The sequence below is a fragment of the Equus asinus genome, chromosome 6, assembly GCF_041296235.1.
Source record: "Equus asinus isolate D_3611 breed Donkey chromosome 6, EquAss-T2T_v2, whole genome shotgun sequence".
Taxonomy (NCBI): Eukaryota; Metazoa; Chordata; class Mammalia; order Perissodactyla; family Equidae; genus Equus; species Equus asinus.
Genome location: NC_091795.1, coordinates 18,042,720 through 18,056,003, shown reverse-complemented (window position 1 = coordinate 18,056,003; position 13,284 = coordinate 18,042,720). Strand labels below are relative to the sequence as shown.

Genomic DNA, 13,284 nt, shown 5'->3' with positions numbered 1-13,284 from the left:
CAGTCACACAAGTCAGTGATGATCACACCTCATAGGCTCCCAAGCCCCCTGGTGACCCAGCTTCTACATGACCTCACGGCGCCCCACCCTCACTGCCCCCTGAGACGACTCCACGTAAATGCACCTTAACGTGACCACGTCCTGGTGTAGCCGCCCCTTAGCCTCTCGGCACCTTGACGTAGCTGCCCCCTGACGTCTCTGAATCTTGCACAGCTGCATCTTGACGTAAATACACCATGACGTTACCACATCTTGGAGGAATTACACCTGAACCCAGCTGTCCCTGGACCTACAGGAGCCTCGGCCCCCTTCAGCCTGGCGGAGCCCCACCTGACACGTCTCCGTCCTGATGGGCCTGCCCTGGGTGTTCCAGGGTAGGGACACCCACGCCTCCCAGGTCATGGATAAGACATGAGTCTTGAAGCCGTGACATCCCTGCCTGAGCTCACAGGGCTGGAAGAGGCAGGGGCAGTGTCCTCTGTGCTCTCCTCGCCGCCCTCCGCCATCGCCCTCGGCTGGGCAGGGAGCTGGGTGGAGCTGCCCAGGGAGCCGGCCCTGCCCTCCCTTCCTCCTGGAGGGGGCGTGGGTCTCCACGTGAAGAAAAACAGGCACCAGGAAGGGGCGCCCTAAAAAGAGCTGCCGCAGCCACTGCCAACATTCCCCACACAGGAGTGATGAGGACCCTGCCCAGTCCCACTCGAAGACCACAGTTACCCCCCTGGACCCAAATCCACATGCCTCTCAGGTCCAGCCTGACACTTTGGAGGCCTGGTTGTGGCAGTTCTCTCAGAGTTGCTCCTTGACACTCGGGCCTCGGGGCTCCAGGGACACTTAATGCCTATGTCCGCCCTGCTCTGTGCAGGCCCAGGACCAGGGAGCACTGGGAAGCAGCTGTCAGCCCAGGGAGCTCCAGCGTCCACGGTGCTGCCTGCAGTGGGGCCCCAAGGCCACCAGAGCGGCACTGGGCCCTGGAGGTGGCGGCTGGGCTCTTCTTCACTGTACGTGAAGTTCTGGGGAGAAAGGAGCTAAACTGCCACACAGGAGTCCAGGAGGAAAAGGAACGGGGCAGAAAACAGCCCTTTGTCCCGGGATGGCAGAGCGTGGGCTGGAGGTGAGGACCTGGAGGGCTCAGGAGTCACCTCTGCCATCAGTCCCTGCAGCCTGGCTGTGGCCTTTGCACATCCCTGTCCCTGTCACCTGTGCAGGGGCAGAGCACTCAGAGCTGAGGGTGGCAGGGCCCAGCCAGGGAGGGTAGGGAAAGGCAAAGATGATAAAAACATCCAAGAGCCCAACCCCTGCCCTTGAAACCTCCTGGTCCAGTGGGGAGACTCCAGTGCGCAGGGGGCAGTGCAGTGGGACACAGCACACGCCCCAGGGGCAGAGACTGCTGAGGGGGCCATGATTACCCTTAGGGGATGAGGAAGGCATCCTGCGAGATGAACCAGAGTTTCGCATGTAGACGAGCAGGTCAGGGCCTTCATGTCCCCAGGAGGAGGGAAAGGAGTGTCCACTACATGCAGGACACAACAGCAGGCTGAGCGGCCCCAGCAGCCGTCCTGACGCATCAGGGCGGGGTGAGGGCAGGTGGGGCAGGGTGGGGATGCAGCTGGTCATGGGCAGGGGCCAGACCTGCATTTCGGGCCTGGGTGGCCACTTCCCAAGGGGTTTGGACTTTATCTGAGGGCGGTGAGGGATATGAGCCAGGGAGGGACAGAATCTGATCCGTGGCTGGGGGACAGGCCAGGTGTTCCTGCAGTTGGTGCCTGGCTCTGGGGACGCAGGTCCTGTGGTTCCCAGTGATGAGGGCCTGGGAGGCAGTAGGGAGAAGACGGATTCCAGATCCTGCAGGAGGAAGAGCTGGGGTCAGGCCCGAGGGGAGGCCAGGCATTGGAGATGGAGGGGAAGGCGGGAAGCAGCCCGCCTCTCAGGTTGCAGCGCCCTCAGCTGCTGCGTTAGCAAGCTCACCACAAGGGATTAAACAGAGAGCCATCTTTCTACACCGTGCGGAGGCCGAGGAAGGAGGCGGCTGGTGCTGGTCCAACAGCCATTAGTGTCCGGCTGTCCTTGCCCTCTCCTTGGCAGTAGCCCTGGCCGTGTTGTCCTTGCTCAAGGCAGGAAGAGGAGGTGACAGTGTAGTGGGTGAGGTGGTGTCTGCCCAGGTCACCTCTTCAGGCTGATGGACCCCCAGCTGCTGGGGAGAGCAGTGACCACTCACCCATTACGGTCTCGACCTGGAAGCAGTGATGGCTGATGTGGGGACACAGGCTCTGCCCTCTTGCCTCAGGCAGACACGCTGCAGGGGTGGTCAGCTCATGGGCCGGGGCCTCAGCTGCGAACTTATTGCAGACCAGCTTCCCCCTCTGCCCGGTCCTGCCTCCCTCACCTGTCCCAGGGGCATCTTCCAAGAGCCCTCCCCAGTAAGCCTGCACACACAGCCTCGGTCTCAGAGTCCATGTCCAGGAAACTCAGTCTAAGACAGCCAGTTATGTCTGAGCCCTTAATCAGGAAAGTAAGAGGTTTCCCAGACCCCCCACCCCTTCCTCCCCTGGAGCAGATCTCTGCTGTCTCTCAGGGGCCGGAATTGAGCCCTAGCTGTCAGGGAGCCTGCCCACATTGCCGCCCTCGGCAGCATCAGGGTCCTGTTAGCAAAGGAGAAGCCAGAAATGGGTGTCAGGGGCCTGACTGTGATATACAATTTATCAATCTGCAGCTGATGGGAAAGTGGGAAAAGAGCTTGGCTCAGGGCTAGTTAACATTCCTGGGGCAACATTCTGCATGTTTGATAAATTGGATAATGTTTTTCTGTTTGCTATGTTTTGAAAACTTTTCCTTACAGCTAAGGGTCAAGACAAGGAAGAAAACGTGGAGAAACAGCAGGGTTGATGGTTGAGAGGCCTTGATCTACGACTTGAACGTCCAGTGTAGCATTCTGGGTGTCAAATCCGGGACGTCTTCTTCTTCTGTAAGGTGAGGATCTGGTGCCTCTGAGTGGGCTGGTCCAGGGAGCAGGGCCTGGTGGGGAGGCCTGGGGAGCAGGGATGGAGATCCATGGGGGCAGGACAGGGAGGGAAAGTGGGGACCAGAGATGCCCCTCCTGGCTTGAATCTCCTGTGAGATGCAGCCACAGGCTCTGGAGCAAAGGTGGATGGTCAGGGGACTCGGGTCAATGGGATGCTGTGGGTGGGCAAAAAGCAGTGTGCTTCCTGGATGCCCCTGGTGGCTGCCTTAGAGTAAAAGAGGCCTCTAGATGGGGCCTTCACTCACCCCAGGGGCTTAGTCACTAACTCCGACATCCCTTCTCTGAGGACACACACACGTGGGAGATGGAGGGGCTTAGAGTCCTGTTCCAGACTTGCACACAGAGATAAACCTCAACGCACTGAGGCCCTGGTCCCCTAAGTCAGTAAAGGTTCCTAGGAGTTAAGCCTTGGGGTGGTCCAGCGTCACCGTGGAAACATCACACACACACCCCCGCCATCTGTGAACTGCTGGAGGTGATGGCGGAACTGCTGTGTGATGATGAGGCTTGGAGAAAGGGTTGATCTGTAGCCTTGGAGATGGCTGACAGAGGGACAGGTGTGTGGGGAGCAAGGGGACTTGTCATCCTCTGGGGTCCCAGGAAGGGCGAGATCCAGCAGAGGGAGAATCAAGCAGCAGAGCGAGGGATGTGAGCTCTGCAGATTTGGGGGGTTGGCGCTGCTCCCTCAGCGCCCATCACGGTGACCACGAGCCTGCACGCGGTTCTCCCCAGTCAGCGTCTAGTTTTCGCTGAGACGAGCTCCCCTCCCAGTTCCTCCTACGAAGGTCAGGCACAGATTTGGGGGCAGGAGGAGGGGACCAACACCCTGTCAGCTGAGGGGTTCTCCTGTCCCGCTGTGGCTACCCCAGAAGTGAAGATGCTGTTTATTTTCAAATTTTAACATTTTTAAAATTTTTTCCTATTTTTTTAAATGATCATAGCCCAGTTCTGGGTGAAGTGGAACCTCTGTCTGTCCTGGACAAAGCCACACATCAAACCTACCACCGGCTTGCTCAGCACGGGGCATAGGGTGTGGCTTGTGGGACCTGCGTCCCAACGCCCTGGGACCCCAGAGCCCAGCTCATGCTCGGTGCTCAGGACATGGTTGTGGGTCATCTTAATCTGAGTTCCCCTGAAAGCTGACCCTAAGGCGAGGACTTGTGTGCAGGAGGCCGGGAGCCCCGTGGGAGAGTGGAGCACAGATGAGGTCAGGGAGCAGAGGCAGTGAAGCCGGCACCCTGGCCCAGGGGGCGCACTCCTGCTGGAGCTCTGAGGAGCCATGCGGGGCCCTTGGGTCTTCCTGCAGAGACAGGAGCCTGGGGCGGCCCTGGAGAGAGGAGAGCTGCCCCCCAAGGTGGGAAGGGGGCAGGGAGCTGGGAGCTGCAGCAACTGCAGTGACCTCGGGGGGCCCTGGGCTCAGGGCTGGTCCACACGTCTGCACAGTGATGGGGAGCTCGCAGCGTGGGACAGAAGGACAGCACCCGGTGAGGAAGAGCAGGAACAGGAGGCAGCGGCCAGCAAGGGTCCACTGCCCACCCACCGAGGCCTCTGCACCTCCCAAGCCTGCCAGTGCATCCCCAACTTTGCCTAAGCTGTGGGTTTGGTTTCTGGAACTGGCACCCAAACGGTCCTTACTGAAGTTACACCAGGAGCCCCGAGCCCTGGGGACAAACTTGGCCTCCCCACGGCTGCCCCACAAGCAAGGCCGGGTGGGCTGGGGCCTCCAAACCCTCACGGGGCACTCTGGGTGCAATTGCTGTCAGGACCTGTGACATGGGAGCCAGTTCCAGCTGCTGCCATCACGAAAGTGACCAGCTCAGTACTTTTACTGTGCAAACACCTTTTATTTGGATGTGGCTACTCAGCAAATATCGAACAGGGATCGTCCCCGATGGCTGCCAGGCAACAAAGTGAGAGAGAAACGGTGGCCTCTCAAGATCTCGGGGCGGTTAGCCAGCAAGCCGTCAAGGACAGTGAAGCCAGAGGTTTCTCTCTGGTGACTCCCTGTGCCCCACCCCCGCCAGGCGCAGAGAACGGTTGACACAACTGTAAGGCCCGGAATCGGCAAGGACAAGTCCCCTCCACATAATAAGTTATTTCATTTCAGAACGACAGTGGCACCTGCAGTCACAGGGCTGTGCCCAACCAGCCGGGGTCAGGAGCCCCAGCACAGAGACTGAGGACCAGGGGCTGGAGCCCCACACAGCTGGACAAATGCCAGAGCACAGCCTTCTGCTGGAGAACAGTGACTTTGAACCAAGCACCTCGATGTTGTGTTTCTTTGCGCACAACGCCAGCCTTTTGCTTGAGAACCGCCCCAAAGGGCAAACGCCTGCGCAGGTCCAGGCCCCTATGAGCCCCTCACGCATGAGGCTACTGATTGTCCCAGGCCCCACTCAAGGGGGTGGAGGGCAGTGGGCACACACAAAAGAGCACGGACCTGGGATGGGGTCGTGTCCGGCCTCCTGAGATGTCCCACGTGGTGACAGGAGCCCAGAGGAGAATCCTTGCACGCGACGTCCTGCCTCCTTCCTTGAGGGTCTTGTCTGAGGGACAAGGTGGCTCTAGTCCTTACGGGGTGGGCACTTGGAGACCTCACACAGGCATCTGCAGCCCCGCAGTTCTCTGAGAGGCCTGACTTATGGAGAAGCGGGTCACACCCTCCCCTCTGTCCCCTCTGCCCCTCCCCAGGTCTTACTGTCTGACAATTTTGTAGTCGGTCACTTATTTTCCCCACAGATCTACCCTCAGAATTGACTTTAGGCAGATTTCCCTTGGATCTCAGAGCTGGGAGGGAAGGGCAGGGAAGTGGAGCGGGGGATGGCAGTGTGCTCCTCCCCGTCAGCATCTCTGGGATGGGGAGGGGTCTGGATCACTCTCCAGAGCAGAGGCAGAGCCTGGAGCAGGAGCAGATCCGTGGATTTTCTTTGGATCTGGAGGCGTCGACGGCACCATTTCGATTTTTAGAAAGTGAGGCTGGATGTTCCCACAAACCTGCCACAGGGAACCTCGCTGCTGAGGCGGAAGCCACAGGTGGGGAGACAGTGGCTGGTCTGGGAGCCTCAACGGCGAGGCCGAGAATTAGTTTTCTAGAAGATGGAGTTTCATTGTCAGATAATTCCAAGAGACAGGTACTTTTCCAGGCCAAAAAAAAAAAAAAAAGTAAAAACAGTTTTTCATATTCATCCTAATGAATTAAAATGTCCCAAACAGATGTGCCAGAGTGTGGCTTCATCGTTCAGTCTGAAAAGATGGTCTGTCAATCCCATTGATGTTTTTGTCGATCTTCTGTTTATCACCCAGGTGGCAGACGTTGAAGATCACTTTTGGGAGCCAATCACCCAGCTTCTGAAAGGGCCTTTCTCGCGGCCACGTGGCTCCCGGCCCCTTCAGTGGTAATAGTTGCTGAAGGCGTGGAGAATGTACAGCAGGGTGGTGATAAAGGCAAAGAGCTGAAGAGGATGGGAGAAGGAGTGTGAGAGACGCCACTGCCCTCAGCCCCTGCAGCCTGGAGGCCACGTGTTCTGACCCCACTTCGCCCCCTGTGCACTGCCTGGCCTGAGGGCAGCACCACTGGACAACTGCTCCATCCTCCTTGAGGCTCGCCATCCCCAGGCATCCTGACGTCGCACTCCCCGTGTCCTGCTCCAACCATGCAGGCTCCATCTCCCCTGCAGACGTGTCCACCTCCACCTGCCATAAAGGGGGCTCGTCTCCACCCTGCCCCTGCCGGGCCCCTGCCCACCGTCCGTCACTGCCTGTGCTCTGACCACTCCCACAGTCTCACTCACGGCCCAGAATTCTGCTTTGGGCGTCTGTCTGTCCCCTCCATGAAGGCCTCAGAGGCCCCTAGCTCTCAGCGGTTCACCCTGAACTCCTGAGATGTCCACACCGGCCTCCACAGCTCAGTGGGCTCCAGGACCCTCCTCTCCTCTGGTCCAGCCACCAAGCCAGGAACCTGGGACCCCTCCCTCTCCTCCTTCCCCACCGCCATGGCCAAAGCCCCCCAGAGTCTCCTGATTGTCCTGCCTGGCCATCTCTTGGTGCATCCACTTCTCCCTCGTCTCAGCCGCCCTCATCCGTCGCCAGGACCTCCCATGGCCTCAGCTTGTCCACTTCTGCCCCCTCCTCCCTCTAATCCGCCCCAAGAGGAAACGTGGCCTGGCTGCTCTGTCACATCGATAGACAGTGTGATGGCTCCCACTTCCCAGGACAGAGGCCATCACCCCAACACACCGTCCAGGCTGGCCGGCCGTTCCAGCCTCACTTTGCTCCACTGTCCATTCACAGTCTGTTCTCATTCATTCATTCATTCATTTATTCCTTCAACAAATATCCTTTAGGCACCTGCTCTGCTTCAAAACTGACAGTGGCTACAACAGTGATCAAAATGTTCAAACACCCCTGTCTTTGTGGAGCTTACATTCTAGTGACAGAAGCAGGAAATAAGCCCAATAAACAGCAGGAGAGTAGGTTAGCTGGGGACACGGGCCCAGGAGGAAATAAAGCAGGAGGGGGAGGGGATGCGGGGGGTCAGGGAGGGCCTCACTGAGAAGGCGACATGTGAGAAAGGAACAGAAGGGGTGAGAGAGCTGCCTCCTGGAGCAAGGGCGTTCTTGCCAAGGCTGAGGGGACAGTGTGTCTGTGTGTTCAAGGGGCAGCCAGGAGGCCAGTGTGGCTGGAGCAGCGCACCCAGGGCGAGCAGCAGGAGGGGAGGTGGGAGCGGTGCTGGGCCGGGCTCTGAGGGTGGGGGCCGCGGCTGGAGGGCCGAATTGAAGGCAGTTAGAGGCTTGATGCAGAGAGAATGGAGGCAGACAGGCCGGAAAGGCAGCTCAGCTACCTTGCGGCCCCCCAGTGCGTCACGGTGCTGGCCCGCACCCCATCTCATGCTGGGGACAGCACCCCGTACTGGACCCCTTCTTCCTGCCGCCTGATCCCTCAGGAGCCCCCAGTCTGACACAGGACTCCACCTTTCTGATCACAGTGACTGGTCAGGGGTGGACTCAGACCCAGTCCTTCCTGGGGGTTTTCAGGGGATGATTAAGGAGGAAGGTCAGGCTGCTCCAGAGGAGGACTCTTCTGGCTGTGAGCTCCATGCCACATGAGGGCGCCATTCCACCAACAGAGAAAGGCTGCTGTGCAGAGCCTGGAGACTGGAGGCAGGGCTGCCTTGAGTCTCTGCTCCCAGGAGGCCTGAGGTTTAGGGGTCCTGCTCCTCCCACGATTCGCCTGGACCACCTTGCCTTGGGTCCATCAGCCACCATCTGCCTCCTGTGGACTTCTGTCATTGCGGGACACACAGTTCAGCCATGCTGGGGAATTGGGGCTCCATCCACAAGCAGTGGGAGCCACCAAAGATCTTCAGTAGGAGAGAGACGTGTTTCAATTTGTGTTTTGTAAAAAATATTCTGAGTCAGTGCAGTGGCTGGAAGAGGGCGCAAGGCTGAGGTGGGAAAACAGAAGACAGAGCTGACACCTGAGCTGGGGCCTGGTGCTCTGTGAGCTGGGCACACCTGTTCACACGGGCACAGACACACACACACACACACACACACACCCCCTCCCCCATCCTCCAAGCTCCCTCAGCCTGAGGCTCAGGTCGTCTGCTCCCCATGAGACAGAGTTAAGCCTCAGGCGATGCCCCTGTGCCGTGGCGGTCACTGTGCCAGCGTTCACCAAGGCTGTGGTGTTGATGAAGTAGTTGGTCAGGTTCTGGGTCTCAGAGACGATCGTGGCGTGCACCTGCAAGACGGCCGCACTCATGTTCAGGATGGCAGTGGTCCCGTGGTACAGGCTGTCCTGGAAGGCACAGCAGAGGCCTCGTCACGTCGGCACGTGAACAGGTGAGCACTTTCCACTCTGACTGTACGGCTGCTAAGAGGGAGGGAAAGAGACAAGGCGATGCCCAAAACTGCTGCTTTTTTAGGGGGGCAGTGTTTCTAATGAAATATCTACGTAGCCAACAATAGTAGATTAATAAATGGCAATAATAATATTAACACTAGCCAACATTCATTGGGTGCTTATTCCATGCCAAGCTCTATGCTAAGCCCTTCTCTCATTTATCTCATTGAACCTTGTCAATTTGGAGGAAATGAAAGCTCAAGGTTAAGGTCAATGAATAAATGGATGAGCCAGGATTTGAACCCAGGCCACATTATCTCCAGTGCTCTTAACCATGAGTGTTGTGAAGACCTACTATGTGCTGGCACTGTCCTCACAATGTGCCCATGTTGTCTCATTTCATTTCCACAGCTAATTTCATAAGGCTGCTTCTATCATTATCTCCAACTCACAGCTGAGGAAACTGAGGCTTAGCTGACAGGTGGGAGAGCTGGGAGCCTCAGGCTCATCTGACTCTAGATTTCCAATTTTGATCCTCTGTGTTAAATCTCAGCAGTGTTCTTCAACTCAATGAGAATATCGTGTAGTCATTAAAAACGGTGATCAGTTCCAGAAGGAATGTCATAATAGGCAAATCGGCATTTTGCATCCCCTAATGAAACAGTCAGTTCAGGAAAACACATCAGTAGGTGATTGAAGGCATTAGAGAAAGAATTGATGGAGTAAGGCTGCCACACGGAAAGAGGGACCGCCAGTCACCATGTGTGATGTGACGTGAAGCCACCTGTGAAGCGTTCTTACTGCAAAGGTTTAACCCATATTCCACGAAGCCTTTCATGCTGACTTCCAGTCGACAGGAAATTCAGGACTAGAGAAGCAATTCAGGTCACACCAGGAAGAAGCCAACAGACAAACCCCAAATGGAGGACCTTCTACAGGACGGTCGACCCAGGGTCCTCAGCAAGTCACTGTAGGGGGAGCCCTTCTAGATGAAAGGGGCCCAGGATCTCTACCTACCCAGGGCAGCGCATGGCCTCGTGAGGACCCGGATTCAAACAAGCCAACTGCACAAGACACTTCAGACACAACTGGGGAAATGCGAATGTGAGCCGGGTCCCAGATGGTGCTGAGGGATCCCTGTCAGCTTTATGTACGTGTGACAGTGTGAGACAGTTTGCAAGGTTTCTGAAGGCTACTGATGCCTGTAGAATGGGACGACGTGATGTTCAAGGTTTGCTTTAGAATTCATCAGGAAAATGAAAGGCTTGATGTAGCAAGTGTGGTAAAGTCTTGATGATGCTGGAATCTGGGTTATGGTTATGTGAGGGTCCATGATGGAACCCTCCCTACTTTTGTAAATGTTTCAAATTGTTCAATATAGAAAAGTTTTAAATGGTTATCATGATGATGACAACATAAAAAAATTAATGACCTCATATTAAATGAAAGAATCAACATCCTGAATTATTGGATCAGTGTGATTCTATACACGTTTTGCATAAAATTTACCACGAATATGGAAGAACGAACCGAGTGACTGTTGTAGGACCTTGAGATTGGGGTGACTTTTTTCCTACTAACATTTCCTTCAGTGCTTCTCCAGTGATTTCACCATAAATAAAATGCATCGGGACGGGCTTGCACAGGAACCTACAGAACGTGCGTACTCCGGACGAGGACGGCCATGGAGGGGACGAAAATGAAAGGTTTACTCCGGCAGAAGATGCCTTCATTCCAGTTTAATAGGAGACACACGAAAATAAAAAGTCCTGGTTCCACAGGGTCTGAGCCCAGGAAAGGTCTCTGGACCCTGGTCTCTGGTCCTCCCTCCCTCCCAAAGGCCCATTGTCCTCACGTCACCCAGGATGTCAGTCTGGGAGGAGCGCGAGGCCTGGGCCACCCTCGTTCTTCTTACCAGGACTTTCCAGGACTCATATTTTTTGTAAAATCCAAGCAAGTAAGACAACAGGAACATGAAGGAGGTGAGGAACGAGGTGAGCGAGACGTACATCACCCATCCTTGCAGCAACGGCTGTGCTACCTGGGTGGCGGCCACCAGGACCCAGACCCAGCACCCGAACACCTGTAAGAGAAAACCGTGAACAAGGGGCGTCATTTGTCTGTGCGGGCACGTTTCCCTTTGCTGGGCATAGTTTTTGATTTTTGTTTTTTAAGAGATTGGAACCTGAGCTAACATGTGTTGCCAATCTTTTATTTTTATTCTCCCTAAAGCCTTCCCAATACATGGTTGTATATTCTAGTTGTAGGTCCTTCTGGCTCTCCCATGTGGGACGCCACCTCAGCATGACTTGATGAGTGGTGCTAGGTCTGTGCCCAAGATCCGAACCAGCAAAACCCTGGGCTGCTGAAGCAGAGCACGTGAACTTAACCACTCAGCCACAGGGCCCGCCACAGTTGCAAACATTTAAAACAGGATATTTCACATCAAAAATCCAGATTTCAGACATTTCCTGAGAAATCCACAATTCTGGCCACAATGAACTCATTTCCTAGGGCTGAGTAGGCTGAAACAAGTTGTGACTGTCTCTTTAAAAAGGATCTAGAGTCCTCAGTGGACCACATCCTCCCTCCCCCAACCCTACGTCATTGTGTTGCACTTACCCTGTTGCTCGCTGTCACTGTGGAATAGTGCTCTCCTTCTCCTGGCTCTCTTCACCCACTGACAGTGCCTGCCTGGTCCTGAGGACATTTGGTATGGAGTCTCTTGGGGTTATAGTATCTGATGCCCTGGGGTCAGTTACCAGCTCGGTGACCCGGTTCCAGTTTAATCACCTCTCAACTCTGTCCGGCCATTGAATTTTTCTTTGATGGAGAAACCACACCTTTGTCCTGTCCTCTCTGGGCTCTGCCTCTGTTTGCTTTGGGGCTGGGCTTGCCCCATGTTGCTGAGCCCAGGGGAGGAAGTAAGTGTCCAGCAGACGGCGTGTTTAGTTGGAGGCCTGGAGAGAAGATGAACAGGAGCACCAAGTGTTTTGTCGTTGGTTTGTCTCAGACGTTCTGAGCCCCTCCCCTTCCTGGGCCTCCTCGGGACATCACTGTGAGCCTCCTCGGTTCTCCCTCTCACTCCTGTTACGTCTGCGTTTTCAGGCACCACAGAGGCTGGCAATCCCAGGAACCCCCCTCAGTCCATTTCTCCCTGCGGCCTTCAGCCCCACACGTCCACTTGCCCACTGGACGTCTCTACTTGGACATCCCTCTGTGGGGGCCAACCCTGCACTTGCATGACCCTGAGAGAGAGAGTGCCTCATTAATTTTGCCCCTAGACTCCTCATTTGCTTTATCCTAGTCCTGGCCCTGCCCCTCAAGCACCTCAAATCCAACAGGTAAAAAATCTGAACCCACGGTCACTCCCAAACTCCTTCAGAACCCACCTGCCTCAGCACCTGCTGAGAGAGAGTTACGGGATTGGGAATGAGGGTACAGAGCCCTCCAAAGATCAGGATAATGTCCTGTTTCTTACACTGAATACTGGTTACACAGGAGTTTATCTTTTATAAAGTAATAAAATAATTTCAAAAAAGAGGAAGAACTTGAATTATGAGACCAATGGAGATTTGTGTTGATTGAGGGGGGGAGCCAAGGATGGCTCCTGAGTATGTGGTTTGGAGGAATCACAATACCAGATTTTAACACTTTCTATAAAGTTATAGTAATCAAAAGAGTTGCCAGTGCAGGTGATTCACATTTCTGCCCATCTCAGGAGATAGCTCATCCCCTCCCCTAGTTCTGCTGCCTTTCCACATAAACTTTAGAATCAGCTTGTAAATAACAACAATATTTATCTGCTGGGATTTTGATCTTATTAATGTTATAGATCAATTTAAGAAGAACTGACATCTTCACTATGATGAATCTTCTGATCCATGAACATGGTATGCCTCTCCATGATTAAGATGTTCTTTGACTACAAATTTGTTATACGTTTGTCTTCTTCTTCTTGATTCTTTGGAATTCGAAAATGTCCTTATTTTTCCACTGACAATTATTTCTTCTCAGCACTTCCAAGACATTTTACCCCTGTGTTCTACATCCTTTCCATGTTATTCCACTGTAGTCTCGCTCCCATTGTTGCTGCTGAGAGGCCAGCTGTCAGTTGAACTGCTGCTCGTTTGTTGGACTCTGTCTTCACTGTCTGGCTGCTTTTAGAGTCTTCTCTCTATCTTTGGTGTTCTGCAGTTTATGAGATAGTGATACAATATGTCAAAGTGTGGATATCCTTTTATAATTTTGCTTGATATTCATTTTATATTCATGTCCATTTATATTCGTATTCATTATATTCCATATCTGATAATTCCATTATTTCAGTCTTGGTAGCCTGATTCTGCAGTCTGTGGTTTCTGTTAACTTTCATTCCTGTTCTCTTTTTCTCTCCTATGTTTCATGAATTTTGATTGAGA

General features: G+C 54.5%; 1 protein-coding gene across 1 annotated transcript; it reads right to left on the bottom strand.

The window, feature by feature from the left end:
* Nucleotides 1-4,880: 4,880 nt before the first annotated feature.
* LOC106838527 (MAL-like protein) lies at nucleotides 4,881-12,770 on the bottom strand. Its single transcript, XM_070512785.1, has 4 exons — nucleotides 12,720-12,770; nucleotides 10,779-10,946; nucleotides 8,696-8,818; nucleotides 4,881-6,471 (listed from the first exon to the last, which is right to left on the bottom strand). Exons 1-4 carry the CDS (start codon nucleotides 12,768-12,770, stop codon nucleotides 6,409-6,411), a joined length of 405 nt encoding a protein of 134 aa, XP_070368886.1. The 3' UTR covers nucleotides 4,881-6,408.
* Nucleotides 12,771-13,284: the final 514 nt, after the last annotated feature.

What these genes read in the sequence shown, in the direction of transcription:
- LOC106838527 (XM_070512785.1), bottom strand. Translation starts at nt 12,770, where the DNA reads ATGGAGAGGCATACCATGTTCATGGATCAGAAGATTCATCATAGTGAA. An exon ending in ATGAGTCCTGGAAAGTCCTG is followed by an intron (nt 8,819 to 10,778) that starts GTAAGAAGAACG and finishes TGTGCCTTCCAG; the next exon opens with GACAGCCTGTACCACGGGAC. An exon ending in TCATCAACACCACAGCCTTG is followed by an intron (nt 6,472 to 8,695) that starts GTGAACGCTGGC and finishes CATCCTCTTCAG; the next exon opens with CTCTTTGCCTTTATCACCAC.